This window comes from Protopterus annectens, chromosome 5.part1 (assembly GCF_019279795.1).
Source record: "Protopterus annectens isolate FY-2018-M chromosome 5.part1, PAN1.0, whole genome shotgun sequence".
Taxonomy (NCBI): domain Eukaryota; kingdom Metazoa; phylum Chordata; order Ceratodontiformes; family Protopteridae; genus Protopterus; species Protopterus annectens.
In genome coordinates this window covers 522,939,865-522,965,124 of record NC_056736.1, presented here as the reverse complement: position 1 = coordinate 522,965,124, position 25,260 = coordinate 522,939,865, and the positions used below count along the sequence as shown (strand labels likewise).

At 42.5% G+C, this 25,260-nt stretch overlaps 1 protein-coding gene across 1 annotated transcript in view; it reads left to right on the top strand.

The window, feature by feature from the left end:
• CFAP44 (cilia and flagella associated protein 44) overlaps positions 1-25,260 on the top strand; it is a 1,689,287-nt gene that overhangs the window by 638,321 nt on the left and 1,025,706 nt on the right. Inside the window, exons 12-13 of the mRNA XM_044073142.1 lie at positions 23,416-23,530; positions 23,844-24,008. Of these exons, the coding sequence (XP_043929077.1) occupies positions 23,416-23,530; positions 23,844-24,008 (280 nt within the window). The remainder of the gene's footprint in view (positions 1-23,415; positions 23,531-23,843; positions 24,009-25,260) is intronic.

Genomic DNA, 25,260 nt, shown 5'->3' with positions numbered 1-25,260 from the left:
TTATGTTTTTGGCACCAGCTAGAAAACCTTTTCCATTTACTAATATAAATTTTCTAGTAGCAGATAAGTATCTGCTGCACATCCTTATTATACAGGCACCTAAAAGGAAGTAAGACCCTATCATCCTGACATAAGGATGATTGATTACAAGATGTATCAAACACCCCTGTTCTTGTGTGAGCAGACCAAGTCTTTGAGGCAGCTTGTAGTAGTTGCCCCTGACCATTTCCAAAAGAAGGCAGAACCATGGATGTTATGTGATCCTATCTCGCCTACATTCTGACTGATGGGTTCGGAGCCGATCCTCGGCTCCGACTCGGCACGCTTATGCCAAAGAGCGAAGTCTCTTATTGGCTGAGCTTACTATATCCCAGGATGCACCACTACCAGTCCCCCAGATCTCGTTTGCCGCTAACAAGCAAAGACGTGGTCTCGAGCTGGCTGAGCTAAGTAGTGTTTTCTTCACTTACTTTCCTGTCAGGAATTTCCTGAAAATTGAACAAAAAGCTGTTTTAACAGCTATCTCGTGTTTTTGTGTATGAGTGGATATTTTCTGTTTAATATTTGTGTGGTGATTGCGTTTTTTTCTGACTAGAGGTCCCCTTTGAGTTGAAGGGCCTTCCCCTGTCAGTCCGTTGTTGTTCAAGTCCATTTATTTAGGGATTTTTGGATCCCTTTAGTTATTTTTGTGACAGCCTTTGGTTCTTAAAAAAAACGGTTCTCAAAAAAGAAAAGGAAAGAGAGTTTTTCTGTGATATTTAGTGTGTTTGATTTAGCTAGTCACTAAATTGGTTGCCATAATGTCACAGGCTCCTAGGCCTTCAGGATTTAAAAAGTGCACTAAGTGCAGTTTCAAGATGTCAATAACAGATGACCATTCTCTCTGTGTGTACTGTTTGGGCCAAACATTTGCAGGAGTCCTGTAGCATGTGCCACGCTTTTCCTCGAGGGTCCTCCAAGAGAGGAAAAATAAACTTATTTTAAAGGCCTTATTAAACCCTCATTTGAAGAGGCTTTAGCTTCATCTCCTTCTCCTGCAAAGAAGAAAGGGTCGGCTCCGACCAGCCCGTCGGATCCGACCGCCAAAAGACATAGGCAGGCTTCTCCTTCGCTCCACGGACTTGGAGCCGAGGGCGAATGGTCTGCCTCGATGCCTCCAGCCTCGTCTCCTCTGGGTTCGGGGCCGACGGCTGGGGCCTCGAGAGGCGGGTCATCTTCATCGGCTCCACTGATCTTGGAGCCGATGAAGGTTGTCCGCTCAGACACTTCCTCCTCGGCCAAGCCCTCTTCAGCACCGATGGAAATTGGTTTGGACACTCCGGGCGCCGATAATTATCGAGTCGATTCGAGCCGGTCCCCTAGTCCCTTGGAGCCATTGGAGAGGCCTACTCGACCCGTTCGTCTCTTCCAGGTCATCAAGGATGTCAGATTCGGACATAGACAGGGTACTCCAAAGACTTTTCCAGTCCCCAGTCTTTCAGAAATTTGTTTCGCTCCGACCCAATTGGCTTCGGAGCCGATAGCCCATTCCATTGCCATTCCTCCTCCGACCGCTGCTCCGGAGCAGGTGCTGATGGAGCCAGTAGAGATCCTAGGGTCGGCTCCGACCCTTACTCCAACCCCGGCCTCGGGTCCGAGTTTAGCACACGGACTTCTTCGGCCGGGCCGGGGTGACGTTTGGGACCAATGCTGTCGGTTCCAAGCCTCCCTCTCGGTGCTTCGGCCGCGGGACTTCCGTCTGCTATCATGGCTCCGAGACTGGACCCTCCCAGGATTCTGGGGTCCGGCCTTCAGAGCTATGAGGAGTGCCTGGCCAAATCTTCTTCGGTCATCTCACGGCTTTACCGGCACCTTCCTGGGCATGGAGACTGGGTCTTTGGTAGTTCCCTGTCTCTAGGCAGCGGAGCCCAGGGGCCTGAGGTTACCCCCACTGGGGGTTTCCCTCCTCCTGAGGGTTTTCGGAGTTGTCTTCGGAGGAGCCCCCAAGGAAGAGATCGTGCAAGAGGAAGCACGTGGACTCCCCCGATGAGTCTCTTACATCGGACACTGATCTTGATGATGTGGAGGGGTCCCCAAAGTCGTCCTCGGATGATGTCTCATTTGCAGACATTCTAGAGATCCTCAAGCAACGAGGCGGCTGGAATTCCAAACCCCCCTCCGCTGATGAGTCGGTGTTCCTCAAGGCCTTCGGGGCTCAGCCCTCCGCCTCCTGGGTGTCTCCGCCCTTCGACGAGCTCCTGGATTTGGTTTGTCGGAGGGCGTGGGAACATCCAGATACTGTGGAACCAGTGCCTTCTCGCCCTAACAAATTTTTGTCTGCCCCACCCGAGAAGGAGTTCTTAACGAAAGGCGTGGCTGTAGATGCCATGGTGGTGGCATCTGCTACCCAGCAGGACGTGGCAGAGGCTTCAACGTCCGTTCATCCTCCTAATAAGGAGTCTAGGAGCATGGACCGCACGGGAAGCGCACCCTGACTTCAGCGGCCTTTACTCTGAGGTCCCTGAATTATTTGGCACATTTCACCAGTCTACAGAGGGATCTGGTCAAGGAGCTCTCAGACTCCTCTCAGGTAACCTACCTGAGCAGCTAGCCCAGTCGGTTAGCTCTCAGTTGGCTATCCTTACCTCGATTTCTAACTCGTCCATGAGGCTCATTTCATATGCGGCCGAAGGGGCGGGCAGAGCGGCAGGCACAGGCGTGGCTCTGAGACAAGCCTGGCTCCGCTTGTGTCATTTCGTGGAGGCCTTCAAGTCTTCCTTTGCCGACGCTCCCTTTGATGGGTCCTCTTTGTTTGGACCCAAGGTAAAAGACACTCTTACCCGCTGTGAGCAGGAGGGAAAGACTTTATCTGCCGTAGGAGCACGATTTTCCACTGCCGGCCTTATCCCAAGGCTAAAGAGGAGGGAAGATGTGGTTCCAAATCACAGAAATTCTTTCCTCAACAGCAGGAAGATTCCCTTCCAGAGGCAGAGGACGGGAAATTTTTCTGGGAGACGCCGTCCCAGAGGCGGCAGAGGCCCCCGCAACACTGGAGACCGCGAGTCCTTTCGTGGCTCTTCAGCCTCCCACACCCCATGAGGGATTGCCTGGGTGTGCTGCTCGAGCCAGTCGGGTGCCGCTTTGCCAAGCACCTAAAAGCCTGGGAGTCTATTACTTAGGACAGATGGGTGCTTCGGATTATTGCGGGAGGTTACAGCATTCCCTTTACACGCCACCCCACCGTCCAAAAAATCCCGGACCCACCACCCAGTCAAAGGGAAATTGCAGCCGTAGAAGCTTCAAAGCTGCTAGAAAAGGAGTCATCCAACCGGTCCCCACAGACCAGATCAGATCCGAAATTACTCAAGGTTCTTTTAGTGCCAAAAGACAGGGGACCTGAGACCCATTTTGGATCTCAGCAAACTAAACCAGTCCGTCATGAAGTCCAAATTCGAATGGTCACTTTACAATCCATTCTCCCATTGTTGGAGAAAGATGTTTGGATGTGCTCCATAGATCTCAAGGACGCCTATTATCACATACCGATACATCAGGCGTCCAGGAGGTATCTGCGCTTCAGCCTGGGAGACAGTCATTTCCAATTTTGTGCACTGCCCTTTGGTCTCACCACAGCCCCCAGGGTGTTCACCAAGTGTTTGGCAGTAGTGACTGCTCACCTGAGGAGTCTCGGATTCCAAGTGTTTCCCTATCTGGACGACTGGCTCCTGACTGCCACCACCAGGCATCTACTACTAGAGAACCTACAAGCCACCATCTCCTGGGTGTTTCCCTGGGAATTACATTCAACTGGTCAAAGTCTGTCTTGCTGCCTTCTCAGCATAAGATTCATAGGAGCAGAGATAGACTCAAAATTAATGCGGATCTTCCTTCCTACCGAAAGGATACAAACATTACAAAATCAGGTCCGAGCCCTGCTTCTAAGATCCAAAGCCCCAGCCAGGATGGTCCTGCAACTTTTAGGTTCAATGTCTGCCACGGTTCTCCTAGTTCCTCTGGCAAGGTTGCACATGAGGATTCTCCAGTGGCTATTATCGACACAGTGGTCTTTTCAAGATCTCCCCCTCAATCATCACATACTGATTACAGAAACGTACAAACAGGACCTCCGCTGGTGGCTTCTGCCATCCAATCTGAATCAGGGAAGACCTTTGTTATACCCCTCCGTGGCCACCTTGACCACGGATGCCTCCCAGACGGGTGGGGGGCATCGTCTGGGCAGGTCAGTCCAGGGTTCTTGGCTTCCCAGAAACATCTCTCCATATCAAAGTGTTGGAAATGAGGGCTGTACTTCTGTCCTTACAAGCCCTCCACAAGTTTCTCCCTCAAGGCATTATCGCCATCCACACAGACAACATGTCGGTGGTCTGGTATCTAAACAAACAAGGAGGGACCAGATCTTACCCCTTTGCAGAGAGGCCATGAGGGTGTGGGAATGGGCAGTGGCTACCAAGCTTCCTGGTAGCGACCCACATTCCAGGCAAATCCAATGTATTGGCAGACAGACTGAGCAGGACTATTCTCTCTCCTCACGAGTGGTCTCTGAACGAAACAGTAGCAGCTCAGATTTTCAAAGATGGGGATTCCGTGCTGCGACCTGTTTGCAACACCACGAAACACCTAAGTGCAAAAGGTTCTTTTCCTTGACCCCGCGTCAAGGGGAGACAGCTACGGATGCTCTAGTCCAACCTTGGCCAACAGGACTGCTTTATGCTTTTCCTCCGATTCCACTCCTCCCAAAGTCATCCAGAAAGCTTCCCAATTGGGGTCCACAATGATTCTAATTGCTCCATTGGCCTCGCCAGGTATGGTTCCCTACCTACAGAAATATACTCTGGACGGTCCTTGGTTCTTGGACCTAATTCCGGACCTTCTGGTTCATCAGTCGGGACAACAGCACCAGTCCCTTCACATTTTGAAATTAACAGCTTGGCTCCTCCACTTCCGACTATAGTCAGAAATCACACCTTGGATCCGGAAGTTATTCACATTTTATCTTCAGCCCACAAACCCACCACTAAGAAGTTGTATCACAGTAAGTGGAAGAGGTTTGCTATCTGGGCTCAACTCAGAGGATTAGACCCTATTACTGCCCCGATACCAGAGGTCTTGAAATTTTTAACATCCTTGTTTAATCAAGGATCTTCAGTCTCTACTATTAAAGTCCAACTAGCAGCTATCTCCAAATTTCACGATTCCACAGACCCACCGTTGATGAGCAGCAGATTATGTAAAACTTTCATGAAAGGTGCTGTGCTTTTAAGACCCCAGTTTTTCATCCTGCCTCCGTGGGATCTTGATTTGGTACTGTCGTGCCTTAACATCTTCCCCTTTGAACCGCTGCTACATGTGAGTTGAAATATCTGTCTTGGAAAACTGCCTTCTTAATTGCAATTACCTCTGCAAGAAGAGTTTCAGAACTTCAAGCCCTATCTATCAAATCACCATACTTGATTTTTCACAAGGATAGAGTATCACTTAGACCTAATCCATCTTTTGTCCCAAAAGTTTGCTCTAATCTCTGTCTCCAACAATCTTTAGAGCTACCAGTTTTCTTTCCAAAATTTTCAAACAAAGCGGAATACACCTTCCATACATTGGATGTTCACAGGCAATTGCGCTTCTATCTAGATAGGACTCAGCAAATTCGGAAAACAGATCAATTGTTTGTGTCCTTTTCAGATAATAAACTGGGTAAAACCATCACTAAAGCTACTATTGCCAAATGGATCAGAGATTGCATAACTCAAGCTTATTCCTCTTCAAATAAGCAACTTACAACATCTGTCAAAGCTCACTCTACTAGAGCTATGGCTACCTCTATTGCATTCCATTCCAAGCTCGCTATTTCTGAAATTTGTGCTGCGGCTACTTGGTCCAACCCGCACACTTTCATTTCCCACTATAAATTGGATGTGGCATCTAAAGGACGAGCATCATTTGGTTCCACGGTACTCAGGAGTGTTTTCCAGTGAGCCACCCAGGATTTAGGTGCTACGGACGCTATAACATCAGACAGTATGTAGGCCAGATAGGATCACATAACATCTTTTAGTTATGTACTCACCATAACTTCAGATGTTTGGGATCCATCTCATTTACATTCCTAATACCCACCCTCCTTCCCCCTGCCTTGGAGATCAGAAGAGATTGAATGGTTTGGGTTCTACTGTTTTTTATCTTGTATCATCTGTCAATGTTATATAAGCAGTGCATGCGTGTGCATGTATGTGGACAAACTAGATCTGGGGGACTGGTAGTGGTGCATCCTGGGATATAGTAAGCTCAGCCAATAAGAGACTTCGCTCTTTGGCATAAGCGTGCCGAGTCGGAGCCGAGGATCGGCTCTGAACCCATCAGTCAGAATGTAGGCGAGATGGATCCCAAACATCTGAAGTTATGGTGAGTACATAACTAAAAGTTTCCTGGGCCAGAAGGGAGACATCACAATGATCTTGGAGAATTCCTTCTAAATCTTTAACTCTAGATTTTAGTAAAAAGAGTGGGAAAACTTACAGGAACATTTCTGTCTAAGGAAAGAAAAGCCATCTGTCTTCCTGACCTTCTTGCATGGAGTCCTGGAACAGAATCTTGCCAGTTGATTGTTCCGAGGAGGCAAAAAGATCAACTTGAGGAACTCCCCACCGATGGATCAAATCTTGGAAACCCCCCTGATCTGATTTCCATTTGTGAGGGCCTACCCTGGTCCTGCTCAGATTGTCTATTACACAGTTTTACTCTGATGGAATGCAGGTTGCCTGTAGAATGAAAGGGGCATGATACAGCCTCAGGGTATTGTATCTAAGCAACATAAAAAAGAACATTTTTTTGTGTATATGCATAATATCAAAAGTGAGGAAATTGTGAGTATGGTTAAACGTTATTGCAAATTTTTGTTGCAAGATAAATTTTTGGCAAAGTTATTACCCAATTATCCATCTTTGTCCTACACAAAGGGCAAAAGTTTAAAGGATATGTTGGTCCATGTGACTTTTGAGATGCCATCAATTGATATACAAAGGCCTTTAATAAGTTTTGGAACTTTTAAATGTGGAAAATGTTTGGCCTGTTCCCATGTTGTTAATTTTTTTAGTAATATTAATAATGTTAAAATTATAGCTAGAGGGGTATATACATGTGATAGTAAAGGGGTTGTATATGTTCTACACTGCCCATGTAATTTATTTTATATTGGGGAAACAAAAAGGATGTTCCGTAGTAGATTTTTGGAACATTTAAAGGATATAAAATATCGGAGAGAAGATAAAATAATTTCTGCCCACTTTAAAACAGAACACAATAATAACCCTGCTTTATTGCAGGGTTCAGTTTTGGAACAAAATAATTGTAAATGGGGAGGTGAACAAGTATTAAAAGAAAAGTTACTGTACAAGGAATGCATTTATATTTTAAAGTATAAAACAATGGCCCCTAAGGGACTAAATAATGAGTTAAACAGGAAATGTTTGCTCTAAAAGTGAAGTGTTATTAATTATTTAGTTGTTTATTTGGAATGTATTGAAGTTCATTTAATGAGTGATTTGTATAAAAGTGGTGGTTTTGAGTTGCCTGTTTGTTTGTATTCCTAGAAGGTGGTTGCACCGTGGTGCTAGAATCAGTGAATAAAGGTTTTGACTGCTGTGGAACTGCTCTACTTCTTGGTGTCTTTACGTCCCATTTGGTTCTTATTTTTTGTTGTTGTTGAAGTATGCTGTGTTGACAAAGGCTGTTTGCATAACATTTTCTTTTTGTGGCTTTAAGAAGGACTGACCATGGGACCGTTAGTCTGTTCCATGGTCAAGCCAAAAATGGTGCCTCTTTCCCAGGGAAGAAAAAACAGCAGTTGCTGGTAAACACTACCAGTCCACAAAAGTTATTTTTTAGCAGAAAAAACACAGTAAAAAACAGTTTAAAACACTATGCCAGCCACAGAAAAGAAGAATAAACACAATTTCTCCACAGAAAAAAAGTTTTCAGTTAGTTTGCACTACTTTTAATCTGACAGGAAAACATGAGTGCTCCATTTAAAAGTATGTGACAGTCTTGAGACAGTCCATTGGAACAAAACACTACTAGCTTTAAAATAACTTTCCTGAGGTGGAAAGTAAAAAAAAATCAACAAAATTAAGAAAATAGAATTTTTTTCTTTTTCTCCAAAGGGAGCTTATCTGTCCTGCACAGAAATGCACAAGTTGACTGTTGATCTTTGAAAGCCTCAGTGGACTGTACTCCTCAGCAGCAGTAAAGCTTTGAAGGGCATCATGCCTAAAGTTGTCTTTTATTCAGCTCAGCTTGAGCTGTTTGAGAGTTTGGGCATATGGAAGGTACCATAAAGTATTGGAAGCTAGCCAGCTATTATATCCTTGGCAAGATGTAACTCATCTGAATAAGGCTACTACAGCAGAGATCTATTTGATGAACATCCAACCTTGCTGGGTTGATCTTAGGCCAGTTGGACCTCTTTGACCCAATAGGGCTGTGCCCCCTCAGGAGGGGCCCTGCAATTGGCTATGACAGAGTCATTATGCCTTATGTGGCTCAACATTTTGTCTGAATGACACTACAACAAGATGAAAAACATATCCCTGCTAGTAATTTTGCTCATATTAGTAACTGCACACCTCTTACATAGTTCACACTGCTTGCTGCTTACACTCCTATAGTGGTCAGTGGCTGTGCTTAACTGAACTTTCAGTCCAAAAATGGTTGGACTAACCATCGGATTTTGTGTACAGCTGAAGTCACTGTATTGGAAGATTCGATCAGGCTTAATTTAAAGACTGATAGAGATTTATTTTGTTTATCTTGCTGACATATGGTTTATGACTGATTGCTAATGAATACAGTTTCTAGAAATAACCATGGAATAGCTGGTTACAGGAAGTATGAAGACAAACACTAGTAATCATTAAAAAAAGATACTCTGTTGTGAAGTAAAATCTATTTGCAAAGACTTGTGACAGACTGTCACCAATTCAACAGTATGGCAGAGAAATGTTTGATGCAGTGTAGTCACAGATAGGAGCAAAATTATCCCAAAGAAATAGAACATGAGGTATATGTGTGCTGAGTGGTAGAAGGCAGAGCTAGATAGAAAATTGATTTACTTAGCTGAAAGTGAAAAAAAACAACAGAAACAGTCTGACTGTATATTTCAGAGTTGCATAGAAAATAGGGGGCAAGTAGAAACTTAAAGCTAGAAAATGGCTGAACTGCATAGAGGAGTTTTGGAAGAAGTGTATTTATAGAAAGTTGGGCAATCTCTGTGGCTTTTGCGCATTCTGCCTACATTCATTTTGGTTTCCCTTAAGACATTCTGATTTCCTCCTGTCTTCCAAAATATGATGCTTAGTGACTACTCTAAATTGTTCCTGCATGTAAACTTTGCGGTTGCCTTTATTGCCACGAATATGACTGGAAATAACTTTGTGTATTAATCCAAGTAGTCGGTTTAACAACAAATGAGTAAAAATAACCTTTTAGATATAGTTGAAGTGGGTGATGAGTGAGCAATGCCATTATTTAAGAAGAGACTACCTGAGATTATTATTGTTGTTAAGCATACTGAGGAAGCTCAACAATTGTATGTGATTTTGTGGAAATACATTGACAGTAAAGATGTATGAGAATTAACTGGGTACTTCAATCATTCAGAGCAAGTAAAAGAGATGATTAGAAGCTAATAAATGAAAAAAAGAGGTTATATGAGATGAGAATGTATAATGGAGCTTAAAAATTCTTCAAATTTATGTATTTCCATAACTATTGGATAGTGGGGTAATCCAGGAATCCAGTAGTTTACTACTATTTTAGCATGTCTTATCACAGAATATAAGCTAATAATAAACATATTGTGTTATTTTTAATATACAGCAGTAGCATTCATAACCAATACCTAATCTGAAATAGTCTTAAGTCCAAAAGCCCACAATATGAGGAAGGGTTGGGGCAGTAGGGGACTTACCTGAAGGGCACCACCAAAATAGTCCAAGTAGAGCTCTGCAATTGCAAAGGATGAACCTGCAACCTTGTAAAGCTCCATATCCCTGTGTCTTATTCCTATTATTTGCCACATGATATCACCTCATCATCTTCTGTCTTTTACCCTTCTGTGCCCTTGGTGTTCATCATTCCCACTGCCTGAATGCCATTTAGGGTTATCTGCCAAGGTGGCCTAATACTGGCCAGCTTTCAAAAGCTTAGACTCACCTCCCTCTCTCTTCCTCTGACAACTGATTGACTGAGCATATCTTGAGAATTTCATGAGAAGGGCCTTCAGGTGTAACAGGAAGCGAGTAGGTGCAACAGGAGGCGAGTGTTTCAGGCCTTTTCATCTCCACAAAGAAGAAGTAGAAAGTACCTAAAGCCAGAATCATCTAGCAAGAGGAAATTTAACAGCTAGTCATAATACCATATAAAAACAAGTCCAACAACAATCGAATCAAAGAGATTGAAACCCACTTCAGATATGTATAGTGTAGGTGGATGCTGTCAGAGGCAGTGAGGAATTCAGACATCTACTGTTACAGGTAAGTACGGCTTGTGCAACTCTACTGTGTTCATCATTCCCACTGCCTCAGTAGTATTTTGGGTAGATCCCCAATGGTTGCCCTACTTGCGAGATGGAAGGAGAAGGGTTCATGAACCCCTGGAGAATTGTCCTAGCAAAGCTAGACCTTGAAAATGAATACAGTTTATAGTACTTTGTGGGAGTGTGAACGGAGGACCAGGTTGTTGCCTCTAGAGTTCTTCTAAGGCTCACCCTTTTCTAATATGCCATCAGAATTGGTAAAGCCCTAGTTGAACGAGCCTTAACCTTGCTTGGAAGAGATTTGCCATGGTGGGAGTAACAGAGAACAATAGCTAAGGAAAACCATCATGCAATAGTTTGCTTAGAGGAAGGTTGACCTTTCTTAGCTCCCATACTGGAGGCAAACCGCTGTTCAGCATTCCTAAAGGGCTTTGTTCTGTCGAGGTAGTACCTGAGTTACCTGTGTGCATAGAATCTTTTCTCCCTTGTTTTTTTTGGATAAAAAATGCCACTGAGGCAGTGAGGAATTTGAAGATCTACTGTTACAAGTATGTAGGACTCTATATGCAACTGTATTTCCATTTGTCTTTTGTGCCTGTAGACATTTTTCAAAGCATGCAACCTCTTCTTCCTTGTTTGCTTCTATCCTTGGTACACATCAGTTTCAGCTTCTATCTATGCTAAACATCATTTTCTGCTTCTAGTGTCCTGCTTGTCGCTAAGGCCTTTTGCCTTAATATCTGTGTTCCAAACATTTGGTTGTCTTTTTAATACATCACTTGATTAGCAAAACATCTATTCCAGAGAAGTAAAAGTTCCAGGCATATTTTCCCACCTTTTTCATATAGCTGCCTAATTGCCAACCTACCTTTTTTCCTTCTGTTGAATACATAGCAAATCTTATTTACATCCATTCTGTTATTTATGTATTTTTGGGGTGTTGATTTTATACATATGATGTTCCACTTTTCTCTTGACTAAGATAATTATATCCTATGGTAATAAATGTCTTTTTTTTCCTTGCAAGGTGTAGCAAAGCATTGCTTATTACAACATTCCAAGGAGGAATTCTCTTTCACCCAGGCTTGACCTGACAACATCTAAGTACTAACTACATTATTTGTTATTTTAAAGTAATTGTGGATTTTTTCCCAGCTTGTACCCCTGGCAGTGAATGATTAATTACTATAACATATTTGAAATTTTTGTGTCTGGAGTTGTTTAGAGTTAGAATAGGATCTCCGTTTTGCTGTTTTTGGTGTTCTATTTTAAAAGTATTACTCCAGACTTTTTCTGATAAAATATATATATTTGATGGTTAGGCATCCAGTCTTATTCCAATGACTTTTCAAGATTTCACATCAAAAGTTTCATCTTTTGTAGTTTTAGTCTCAGATAATTTCATATATGTATTCTCTGAAATAATTTTTTGGCAGAAAAGAAATCAATTTTTTAAGAATTTCTATCTTTGACTGTAGTATGAAATAAATTCTATATTTTATTTCCTTCATGATTTGCTAAGGACCTGAGCAACAAATTGTTGCTCTTACATGTGGTCAAATTTAAACCTGTTGATTTTTAACTCATTTTTTATTCTCTAGTTTTAAACTTTGGAACTACCAAATTGCATTTTCAGTACGATATCAGTATTTGTGTGGATGTCCTTCATGGATGCATCTGCAGTCATAACAACTGGGTTGTCCTGTCGTCAGGCAGCCCTTCGGTCGGCCGGATTCCAAAGTCCGGGTCCGCTCGCTGATGTCGCACTTCACCCGACGTCATCTCTGTTGGTCTTCGAGTATAAAGGCATCAGCCGACGCCATTTTCTTCAGTCTTTCTTGCCGTGGCGGAAGCAGAAGCTGTTCGCAAGTGCCGGTCGGTCAGATCCAGAGATTACTACTACCGAATACTTCCGAAGACTTCTAAAGCTAAGTACCCGTTGGGGACTCCTTCTTGCCTCAGCCGATGTCAGAAAAAGTCAATAACTGTTTAACTTGTGGGAAACAAATACCTCATAAAGATTTCCACTCTTACTGTTTGCCTTGTTTAGGCCCAGACCACGACGTAGCAGCCTGTTCGCCCTTTGCTTCTTTCAACCGACGAACGCTTAGACGTCGGTCGGAGTTTGCTGAACAGTTTTTCGGCTCTGAATTTGCGTACATTATGCCGTCGGATCCTCCGACTACCCAAATTATTAAAAAACGCAAAGAAAAAGACCGACACTCACGGTCCGCGGTTTCGGCCGAAACCATGGTTAAGCAAACCGCGAGTGTCTCGGTTTCGGCCGAAACCGAGAAAACTGATCAGACTACAGCCGAATCAATGACTACTACTGAGGTTCCGGTTACGTTACTTGAATCAGCCTCAGAAATTTTACCTACTCCAGTGGTTACTAGTGACTTATCAGACACCATCCCTTTGGATGTCTCTACCCCAGCACGTGGTGCTGCTAGGCCTCCTGCAGCCATGTCTATTAAGGCCTTCGCCAGGGCTAAAGCAGCCAAATCTACTAAGTCAGTGCCTGTTAAACCCCCCTCAACCAGGCCCACTTCTAGTTCTCAAATGCTTACTCTGGCAGAAGATTTAATATCCTTAATTAGGGGATCTCAATCTCACCCAGACAGGGCCTCTCAGCCCCCAGAAAAGAGACCTAGAGCAGAGCCCCTGAGCCTGTGTCCTCTGATGATTCTATGGAAGACTCAGATATTACAGACCAGCCAGAGGCTCCTTTCTCCAATTTTGAGGACTCAGATGCTGAAGAATCCATTCCAGCTGCTTCCCCACCAGAAGAATTCTCCTTTGGGGAAACCTTACATGCCATGAGAGAACAATTCCAATGGCAGGAACAGGATTTTTCAGACTCCAGAACAAGACTTAGGACTTTTCTGCACCTACCACAACACAGGCCCTTAGCTATACCTCCTGTCCTCTCTGTTGTGGACGATGCATTTAATGATGTTTGCACTGCACCAGATTCTTTACCTCCAGCACCTGCCAAACCAGATAGATTTTACAGGGTGCCAGACACTCATCATCACCTATACAAGGCCCCTCTTGCAGACCCGAAACTATATCCCAGGGCCCTAAGGCAGTAGCCTCAACCACAGCAAAAAACCCTATTCCTTCTGAAAGGGAAGCCAGGTCTTTAGACAGATGGGGCAAAAAGGTTTACACCTCTGCTACTCTCTCAGCTAGAGCTTTAAACTGCCAGTTTCACATGATACAATACCAAGAGTTTATGCTTGATCAGTTAACTAAAAAGCTATCCTCTGATGACTCTATAGATAAGAAAAATCTATTAGAAATGGTAAATAACATACAACAGGTTAGTAACCATTCCTTAAAATGTGGCTATGATGCACTGGAGGCTTCATTTAGATCAGCCATGACTGGCACAGTGATAAGAAGACATGCATGGCTGAAGGAACAAGTTTTACCGGATCATGTTAAAGCTAAGTTATTAGATGCTCCTATGGATAAGACCAGTTTGTTTGGTACACCTGCCCAGCAGGTAATGAAGAAAATGGAAGAAAAGGCAAAATCTGTACAAACGGTTAAAGATTTCTTACAGGTTCAGCCCCCAAGGTTTAGCAGGAACTGGCCTGCCAAAAATTGGTCCTTTCCTGACTCCGCAAGATCCCAAAGGGGCAGGAATAGACGTTCCAGAGGCAGAAATCAAACCAGAGGGGGTGCCTACAGAGGACGACAGTGGCAAGGTAATAACAGAGCCACAGCCACAGCCACTACCACTACAACAGGCCAATCACAGTGACTTGATTCTAACTCCGCCTACCAGGGAACAAATAGCAGCGCCCTTAGGTGGAAAATTAACCTTATTTTCAAAGAACTGGCACTATATCACAAAAGACAAGTGGATTTTGCAAACCATAGACCAAGGTTACCGGTTCCACTTCCACACTATACCAGTCAAAAGAGGAATGCCAAACCTACCTCCAAATCAAAAAACAGAAGCTCTACAGCAGATAATGCAATTAACAAAGATGAGAGCTGTGGAAAGAGTACCAATAACAGAACAAGGCAAAGGATTCTACTCCAGACTATTCCTAGTTCCAAGAAAGGAAAAAGCTGGAGACCTATTCTCGATCTGTCCACCTTAAACACATACATCATTGTCCCAAAATTCAAGATGCTGACCCTACAGCAACTTCTTCCCATGCTGGGCAAGGAGTGTTGGCTGGTAACTCTAGATCTCAAGGAGGCATACCTGCACGTCCCCATTCGACCAATTTGCAGAAGATACCTCAGATTTCTTGCAGGATCAGAGCACTATCAATTCTCAGCATTGCCCTTTGGCTTATCTACTAGAGTATTCACAAAATGCCTGGCATCAGTAATCGCCCACTGCAGACTACAGGGAATCCAAATTTATCCATACCTGGACGACTGCCTGCTACAAGGGGACAACAAAAGCAAGCTGACAACAGATTTACAAAGGGTCATTTACTTGCTACAAGCACTGGGATACACAGTCAATTTGCAAAATCAAGGCTGATTCCATCCCAAACAAGGACATTCTTGGGAATTGGACACAGTAAAACAAATGGCATTCCTAACTGCAGAAAAACAAAAAGATCTCCCTCTTTACTTCTTGGCACTAACAAACCACAGCAAGCTAACAGCAAGAAAAGTTCTGCAGGCCTTGGGCTTCATGGCATCATGCATAATCTTGGTTCCACATGCCAGACTACATATGAGAAAACTACAGTGGTACCTAAAGAATTTATGGTCCCAACACAGGCACAGCCTAGAAACAGAAATTCCTCTAATTCCATGCCTAAAACAGGAGTTCCTATGGTGGGCTCAAGCATGCCAGTCAAACCCAGGCTTACACTTTCACAAATATCAAGCAAGCCAAACCATCACAACAGACGCCTCAGACCTAGGATGGGGGGCTCACATGCTGGACAAATGCGTGCAAGGATTGTGGGCAGGACCAACTTCACCTGCACATCAACCTAAAAGAAATGCTGGCAGTAAAACTGGCAATCCAAAAATTCAGACCATTTCTCAAAGAAGGCCATTTGATGATAAGGACAGACAGCACCACAGTCATGTGGTACATCAACAAACAGGGAGGCACTCATTCATACCCCCTATGCAGAATGACTTTGGACCTTTGGAACCTGGCACTCAGCTACAACATCCAGTTACAGGCAATGTTTGTACCGGAAAGGAGAACACTCTAGCAGACATGTTAAGCAGAACCACCTCGGATGCTCACAAATGGATGCTACACCTGGACATCTTCAAGACCATCGCAAAGAAATGGGGAATGCCACAGATAGATCTATTCGCTTCCCCTCTTAACCACCAGCTCAAAAAATTCTGCACAAGGACATTCCATCCACTTGCATCGAAAGTGGATTCGCTCTCCTTCAGCTGGAAAGGCCTGACAGCATATGCATTCCCACCTTTTCCCTTGATACACAAGGTATTACTAAAAATCAAGGAGGAACGTCCAAGGATAATCCTGATAGCTCCAAACTGGCCAAGACAACACTGGTACCCATTGCTGAGGAGCATGTCTCGGAACAAAATGTGGTCAGTACCCCTGATGCCTTTGATGTTAACTCAGAACAACTACAGCATCATGCATCCAAACCTAAAAACGTTGCAGCTGACTGCATGGCACATCACATAGCAGCAACTATTCCAGATCTCTCCCAAAGGGTTAAAGACATTATACTTGAAGCCCGCAGACCTTCAACAAGAAGGAACTATGCAGGGAAATGGAAAAGGTTTGTCATTTGGAGTGCTGAAAGAGGGAAGGATGTGTCGAATATAGATATGGCTAACATTCTGGAGTACTTGGCAGAGCTTCTACATACAGGCCTGTCCTATTCCTCCATTAAGATACATGCATCAGCTATTTCAGCAGAATACAGCTTTGATCCACCTGTCTTCTCACACCCTCTACTCAGGCAGTTCCTCAGAGGGATCAAGAATGTAAAACCTCCTAGGAAACCACCTCTGCCAGCTTGGGATTTGAACTTTGTGCTAGAAAAGTTGACACTCGCACCTTTTGAACCAGCAGCAACAGCAGACCTACAGCATCTTTCATGGAAAACTGCTTTCCTACTGGCAATAACCTCAGCAAGGGGGGTTTCTGAACTTCAGGCCCTAATGGCAGTACAACCCTTCCTAATCTTCCACCAAGACAGAGTGTCCATGAGGACTAATCCTACATTTATGCCTAAGGTGGTATCCAGAGTGTCCCTAAACCAGGCAATCCACCTACCCACCTTCTTCCCCAACCCACAAAACAGAGGGGAAAGGATGCTGCATACCTTGGATGTACACAGACAGCTACGTTACTACCTGGACAGAACAAAAAGTAACAGAAAAACTGACCAGCTTTTTGTAGCCTATGCAACAGGAAGGAAGGAAAAGCAATTTCCAAACAGACAATCTCCAAATGGATAGGAAATTGCATACGATTCTGTTACTCCTTCCATGGAAAACCAATTCCACAGAACATCGACCTCATTCTACAAGAGCAACAGCCACTACCACAGCCTTCTTACGAGGAGTGGCAACCAAGGACATTATTGAGGCGGCTACTTGGACCTCCGTGCATACATTTGCCAAGCATTATAATTTACCTCTGTATTCCAGATCCCGAGCAGGGTTTGCCACTGCTGTACTGCAAGGGATCCTAACCACACCATAATCTATTCTTCCTCCTCCCTAGTTGGCTATGGTATTCTACCCAGTTGTTATGACTGCAGATGCATCCATGAAGGACATAGTACAGTTTTGTACCTACCATAAATGTAGATGTCCGAACTGGATAGCATCTGCAGTCAGGATTACCCTCCCTCCTTCCCTCTGTGGTACTCCTAGGTATTTACCCTCCTAATAGCTAGCTGGTGGGGGGGAGTCTCTTATGGTGTATTTGTTTGTATATATGTACATACATGCTTATTTTTTGTGTTTGCCTTCTATCCTGTGGGAAACATTGGCATTTTTACCCAAAATTTAGCCTTCCAAGAGGGCAACTGGCATCTGGGGCAAGAAACACTGAAGAAAATGGCGTCGGCTGATGCCTTTATACCCGAAGACCAACAGAGATGACGTCGGGTGAAGTGCGACATCAGCCGAAGCCGGACCCGGACTTTGGAATCCGGCCGACCGAAGGGCTTCCTGACGACAGGACAACCCAGTTGTTATGACTGCAGATGCTATCCAGTTCGGACATCTACATTTATGGTAGGTACAAAACTGTACTTTTGTTATGGTGTACCCAGACACTCAGCTGCTTGGCCTTTTCTTTTTCTTGAATTCATGGAGTCAGTCGATATGTCTATAAATCATACATAAATATATAAATATACATGTAGCTCTGTGTGTGCTTATGTAAGAGATTTCTGCAGAAATGTTTTTTTCATTATTATTTTTTCTTTTCACTTGAGTTGAAGCTTTGAACAGATGGCCTGTACAGTTGAAGTTTCAGCTACCTGAATCATATTTTGGTGTACTTTTCATACACTTGAACTACTCAAGCCCTATAAGCCAACATAAATAAATAAATAAATAAATAAAATGGTTCCTAGACAAAGTGCAAAGAAAATGTATCTCTTAGTAAGACTGAGAGTATGAAAGATGATATAAACCATTATTTTTAAAGCACTGGATAACATTCTAATTGACAGCTTGGCTTCAGCTGCCTTTGCTGTGAGGAATAAAAATGATAAGAATTTCACAAACTAGGGAATGATTAAATCTTTTGACTTTATGAGAAATTCAGATATGTAATTACTAAAAAGAATGTTTTTTTTTTACTTTCTCATTTTTCATTCTCAGCTAGTAAAAGATAAAGTTCAAGAACCTATCATTCATTTTTTACCCAGATAATGCCATTAATTCTTTAATGGGAAAATTATTGAGAGGCTTCTCCTGAAGATATTAATTTTTGAATTATTTGATAACTAATGACTGATTGTTGTTAACTTGTTTTTATTGTCAGAAAAGATGCACCCTTAGATCAGCTTTCTCCTTCCCATTATACAAGAATGTTGGTACAGTATTTAAGTCTTCTTTCGGCTTTTCCTGTTTAGGGATTGCCACAGCGGATCACCTGTCCGCTTATGATTGGCAGTGGAGTTTTAAGGTGTCGAGTTGCCAGCCTGGTGCCCAACTTTCCACAGAAGGCACACACACACAATCACACCTAGGGCCAAGTTAGAGTGTCCAATCCACCTACAGCATGTCTTTGGGATGTGGGAGGAAATCAGAGCACCTGGAGGAAACCCACATGACCACAGGGAGGACATGCAGACTCCACACAGAAGGCAGCCCTGCTGAGGATTGAACCGGAGAACCTATTGCTGTGAGGTGGCACACAAACCGCTGCACCACCGTGGTCGCCCTTGGTGCATTATTTAAGTCTGTTCATGAAAATTCGGATAATTTAAATTTTCTTCAGAAAAATTTTACCTTTTTGGATAAGCTGTATAGAGAATTAGAGGATTTTGGCCAGTGGTTCAAGCCCTGCTCCTCAAATTTAGAGCATGTGGGTATGGCTTCCACATAATCTAACAAAACTGTGATATTTGACAGTTTTTAGACAAAGATATTAAAGTATTTGATGCTGTTAGTATGGGAATTCTGCTCATTCACCAATACCTAAATTGTTGAATATTTGATGAACGAGGCAAATTAAAGCATGGGGTATCTAAGATGTTTCATGCTACCGTGTTCTCCCCAAGTAGGTTGTCTTTCTTCAAGGGACAGAAAAAACAAAAATCACAGCCAAAAAAGTCAGGGACCTAAAAGGAGATGGCAGGAGGATAATTCTTTGAAACCAAATGTGAGGTTCCTTTAAAAAAAAAAAAATCAGCCTCCTAAAAAGCAATGACTTTGCCGAGTCACAGAGCACCCCTACCCCTCACCCTTCCTTCATTTCCTACTTCTCCCAGGCTGTCTCTCAACCCTGCAGCCAGTCTGGATGTAGTCTTAGACAAATGAGTTCTGAGAATAATTCTGAGATGATACATTTGGCAGTGTATAAAAAATCCTCCACCTTTCAGGGCAATTCCCCCACACCCACCAGACAAGACGGAATAGTTCCTGCAGTGCTCCATCACAATGTACAAGTGGGGGCCATAGAACCATTGCCTGTGATACACAAGTGCAAAGGATTTTACTCCAGATTCTTTTTGGTACCAAAAAAGGAGCACTCCTGGAGACTCATTCTAAATGTGTCCTTTCTAAATAACTTTGTAAAAGTTGGAAAATTCAGTTGGTTCTAACATTACTTCTAGAGCACTGCTTCATGGTGACTCTAGATCTCAAGGTCCCTTATCATCATCATTCCTATTGCTCCCATTTTCAGGGTGTTTTTGAGATTTGCTGTGTCTGGCTTACATCATCAATTTTCTGCATTACCCTTTGTGCTATCTACTGCATCTTGAGTGTTTATAAAGTGTCTGGCCCCAGTGGTTGCCTTTTGCAGCACCCTAGGCATCCATATTTTCTTTATTTAGATGACTTCCTGATTTGTGCAGATTCTGTATGCAGCTGCTTGGAGTCATTAGACAAGGCTGCATCCCTCTTTTCCCCACCTGGCCTTCAAGTTGAATCTTCAAAAGTCCTTCCTTACATCATTTCAAGGAAACTGCTTTCCTGGGGGTTGGATAGACACATTAAAAAGGATGGCCTTCCTGACAGAACAGCAATTTGTGACTTATCAAAGCATTTTCCTGTTTTTTTTCTCTTCTAGAAGTGGTCTCAGCAAGAGTGTTCCTCAAAATTCTAGACCTCATGGCATCAGTGATCCTCATGATACTCCTCACTAGACCACACATGAGAAAAATTAAATGATATTTGAAGAATTGTTGGACCCATCACCTCCATCACTTTCTCTTTTCAGACCCCAGTCCAATCTGTTCAAATGGACTCTTCAGATTTTGCATAGGGAGCAGTGTCCATGGGAGTTCAAGTGCCAGGCTTGTGAGGTGCTTAGGACATGCCAAAGTATACCTTAAAAGTTCTTCATCAGTTATGGACTCTTTGTCTTCTTCTGTTGGTCACAGACTTCACTACTGTGATGTGGTACCTGAACACGCATGGGAGTACAAGGTTATATCCACTTTTCTGGACGGTAGTGATGGCATGGGAACTGCCTGTACAACATTCTCAGTCTCCTCAGGCCTCATTCATTCCATCAGAGCAAAACACAAGCTTCTTCACAGACTAGATCTGCTCACACGGCGTCTGGGGCTAATGATACACTCGATTTTAGAGCAATCACAACTGACAGCATAGATGGTTCTATTTTGATACCTTTTAGGTAATTGTTGTGAGGATGTGCAGCAGGTGTTTAAGGAGGCAAGAAAACCTGCAACTAGAAAAATCTGAAGTTTATAAGAGGAAGAAGGTTTCCAGGTGATGCCTAGCTAATAACAGAGATCTTGAAAGGGTTTTGACCCCTCTGGATTTGAAATATTTGTGGGAGCTGCTTAGAAATGGTTTGTTATAGGCTTCTATCAAAGTGCATCTTGTAGCTGTCTTAACTTGCCTGCCCATGGATCCCCTCATTTGTTTCTTTGTGATCAAACAGTTTATGAAAGGAGTGCTGCATGTGACACCTCCCTCAAAAGTAAATCCATTCCCCCTAAGATGTCAACTTTGTTCCTGAAAAATTGACCTTACCTCCTTTTGAACCTGCCTCATAGGTCGATTTATGGTTCATTACTTGAGAGACTATTATAGTTATTGCTCTGGTATCTGCAAGGTGAGTCTTTGAGCTACAAGCTTTCATGGTCGGCCAACCCTATTTGATTTTTCACAAGGACAGGGTTGTGTTATGTACTAATCCATCATTTATGCCTAAAGTTGTTTCTGAATTTACCTTGAATCAGGCCATCAATCTCCAAGTGTTCTATTTTGATCCAAAAAACAAGGAAGAAAAGATTCTACATACCTTGGATGCACACAAACAACTCCGGTACTGCCTTGACAGAATAACGGCCTTTAGAAATGCTGAACAGCTGTTTGTCTCCAATACAAGATCTTAGAAAGGCAACCTGTCTCTAAGCAAACTATTGCACAATGGTTTTCCTCTGCTTTGTTTTGTGTTACTGCCACAATGGTAGATCTCTTCCAGGCAAGGTTAAGGTACACCTCCTTCCCAGTTATTAGTTCAATTTATGGTGTATTTGCCTGTTTTAGTTTTTTCAAGGTTAAGGCTCAATGGACTAGGGCCTTATCCTTTTTGATGGCATATTGGAAAGTGACGGACTCTAGAAACAGTGTACAGTTAGCAACTTGGTCCTCTGTTCATACCTTCACATAGGACTATAAACTGGATTTCTTTTCAAGGTCTAGAGCAGTCTTTGCTAGGATCCTTCTCCAGGGGCTCCTGGACCCTTATCCTTCCTCTCCTCAGTAAGGTAAGCTTTGTGAATCTACCCAACATGCCACTGAGTCTGTTGGAATGATTAGCATAGTACAGTTGAACAAGTCCTACTTACCTGTAACAGTAGACGTTCTTATTCCTCATTGCCTCAGTGGCAGCATCCACCCACTGTCCCCCAGATTGTGCATAGCTGAGGTGGGTTTCAACCTCTTTGATTCAGTTGTTGTTGGATGTGATTTTGATGGTATTGTAATTGGCTGCAAATTTACTCTTGTTAAAGGAGTCACTCTTCAGGTACTTTTCTTTCCACCTTTGTGGAAGCAAAAAAGCCTGAGCACTTTCTTCCTGTGCCAGCTAAAGGCTTCCCCCTCGGGATATGCTTAGCCAATCAACTGTTACAGGAAAAGAGCGGGAGGGGGAGTATGAGCTTTTGAAAGCTGGCCAGTACTGTGTTACCTTGGCAGAAAACCCAAAATGGCACTGAGGCAGTGAAGAATATGAACAACTACTGTTACAGAAAAGTAGGACTTAATCAACTCTACTTCACAACTAAACCTGAAAGCATATTCAGGTCTTCTTAACAATTAAATCTACCTAGGTGAGTTCTCTACTGTACTATAATGTAAATAATTAGTATTGCAGCTTTGTTATACATTGTTTCGAATGGCAGGGTTCACAAATAGAATTCTATCATTGCTATTCTTTTTTGCAATTTGGTGATCTTGCATGGCTTAAATTATATGTTAACTCATATTTTTTTTATTTTTCATTTGTCTTGTATATTTGTAGTCTAATATCCAGTGAAGTGAATAGATATATACAAAAAAGAGTGAGACAGGTCATACATGTTCAAAATCACAGTTACTAGATTTGCTTTCATCTTTTGATTTTTGTAGAGTATGCTTAAAGAGTATTGGTCATGTTCTGTAGAAAAAGTAAGCAACAAACCTCTGAAGTTAAAACATTTGTTGTTTTTGCATTTTATTTTGCTAATAAGGACAGCCCTCTAAATCTTTCCTCAGACCTTAAAATTGCTGATCCCACAATGCCTCATTACCTAAACAAATGAGTAAACTGCTATATCCTCATGCTAGATGCATCAGTAGTAGCTTACTTCCTAAAACCACACATTATCAACCAGCTTTTGCAAGTAGAATACTTCACTGTAAAAGTTAACATGTGATGATGTAGTAGTGAAACCACAATGTAAGTAAGAAGTCGCTCTTCTAAAGAAATGTTATTTTTGTTTACCTAAATGCTTTGCAGCTGTATTCAAATCAGTACCCAGTGCCTACCGTGACATTATTTTGTGGGTATGGTTTTAGTGAAAAACAGAGTAAGCAATGAAACTAAAGAAAAATGCAGCCACACAGTATAATCTTCATTTAGTTCTACGAAATGAAATTAATAGAGAAACAAAGTTACTTTCTAATGTGACCTGTACACTTTAAGTGCTGTCACTGTCATCAGTAATGGAAGTTTAAGCTAATATGTTGCATTTTTGCAGATTTTGGAAGATGGCACGTACATTCACTGGCCTAAAACTGCAAGGACAACTTGGGAGGTTTGGAAAAACAGCACTCACTGATATTGAGGGATATGTGGAGCTGCCTGATGGAAAGGTCTTTACAGTCTTCTATATATTACTGAGCCTTTTGTTGTTCATTATAAATTAGCTGTAATTTCAAAGCATGATGTTTCCTTGATAGGAAATGCATAACCATCCTAAAACTGCTGTACCAGACCTGCAGTTGGGGAATAACATTTTTCTTTTACTGTATTTATCTTTGCTAATACTATATTTAGTGGCATCCTCTAAAGACTAGATGACATTTTTTTACTCCGTATTTTTATTCCCCTCATATTAAGAAATTATAAGAAGTCTGATTTATCAAAACAACATGTGAATAATGCAGAAACGCTGTATTTTTTCAGGTTGTCTCAGGTTCAGAGTGGGGGAACTTGCTGCTTTGGGAAGGTGGCCTTATCAAAGTGGAGCTCTGTCGCAGGGGACGTAGATCGTGTCATGCAGGTCCTATCAACCAGTTTTTCCTTGATGAAGGAGAACTCATTACTGTTGGGGCAGATGGTTATGTGAGGGTATGTATATTTTGTAACAATTTACTTAAGCATGTTACACTTGTTTGATCACAACTTTTTTTTTTTTTTTTGCCAACTGGGTATATTTAAGGTGCACGAGCAACCAGTAAATGTAGTTCATATCAGCAGTGGTCACATTTGAAAATTGTTGGAATTTCTTAAAGCTGTGACTTTAACATGCTTTGCAGGTGGTTTGAAATGGAGCATTGGTATCTACCCAATGTTGCCATAAGCCATTTTCATACATACATGTGTGCATGAATTAATATATACTATCTCAGAAAATTCACTGAGCAGAGTGACCTCCATCAGTATACATTCTATATCTCTATCTTCCTGCAGGCAACACTGCACTTGAATAATGCATAGTGACTCAGTAAACTGTTCCGTAAGTTGAGTGTCCATGCAATTTATGTCAAATACCTCACAGATCCCTATCCCTAATGAACCATTACTACTGTACAAGTCCTGTAACATACACAGCCTGTTCAGTAGATAGCATATAAAATAATAATATGATGGGCAAAGTTCCTCCTCATGTAGAGATCTGTGCATCCTGTACCCCCTAGTGTTTATAATCAAAATATCACTGGTCATTCTCCTACAAGCACCCCCTGCACCGCAAAGCAAACAGTCATTAATAGAAAATGGCATCACGCACAGACATTTTTAGTCAAGTGACTCGGTTATTGAAAACTAATACAAGATTCATTGGCAATATTTTTAAAGAAAGGTCCAATCTCACTTCCACTTGCAGAGGGCTACCTAATCACTCCTAGCCAAATCAAAAGGAGCTGCTGAGGACATATAGGAATGAAGAGGCATAACTTTTCATACTTTTTAAGAGGATGAAGTTGACGGACCTGTGTCAGGGTTATATCTCCCAGTTTTGCAACTTCACTTTAGACTAGAGACCTAACTGGAGCTGCTTACTTATGAGAAGTGGGCAAGACTGAGGGGATGTGTCACACTCAAAAGTTAGTGATGTTACCATGCATGTACTGTATACTTAACCTTGGAAAACCATGACATGCATTGAGTTAGGATGTGTAGTAAGTAAAGAAATCCCCTTTCAAGGCTGCCTGTTTGACAGCTGAGCTGTAATTGGCTTTCTGTCTCTTTCTGTTGAATGACAATTAGGAATGTAGCAGCTTATCAGACAGTCAACAAGCATATAGGCGGAACAGAAAAGAAAAAAGGATAAAAGTCCGATTATAGAATTATGACATTGTCAGATATGCTCTTGTATTTA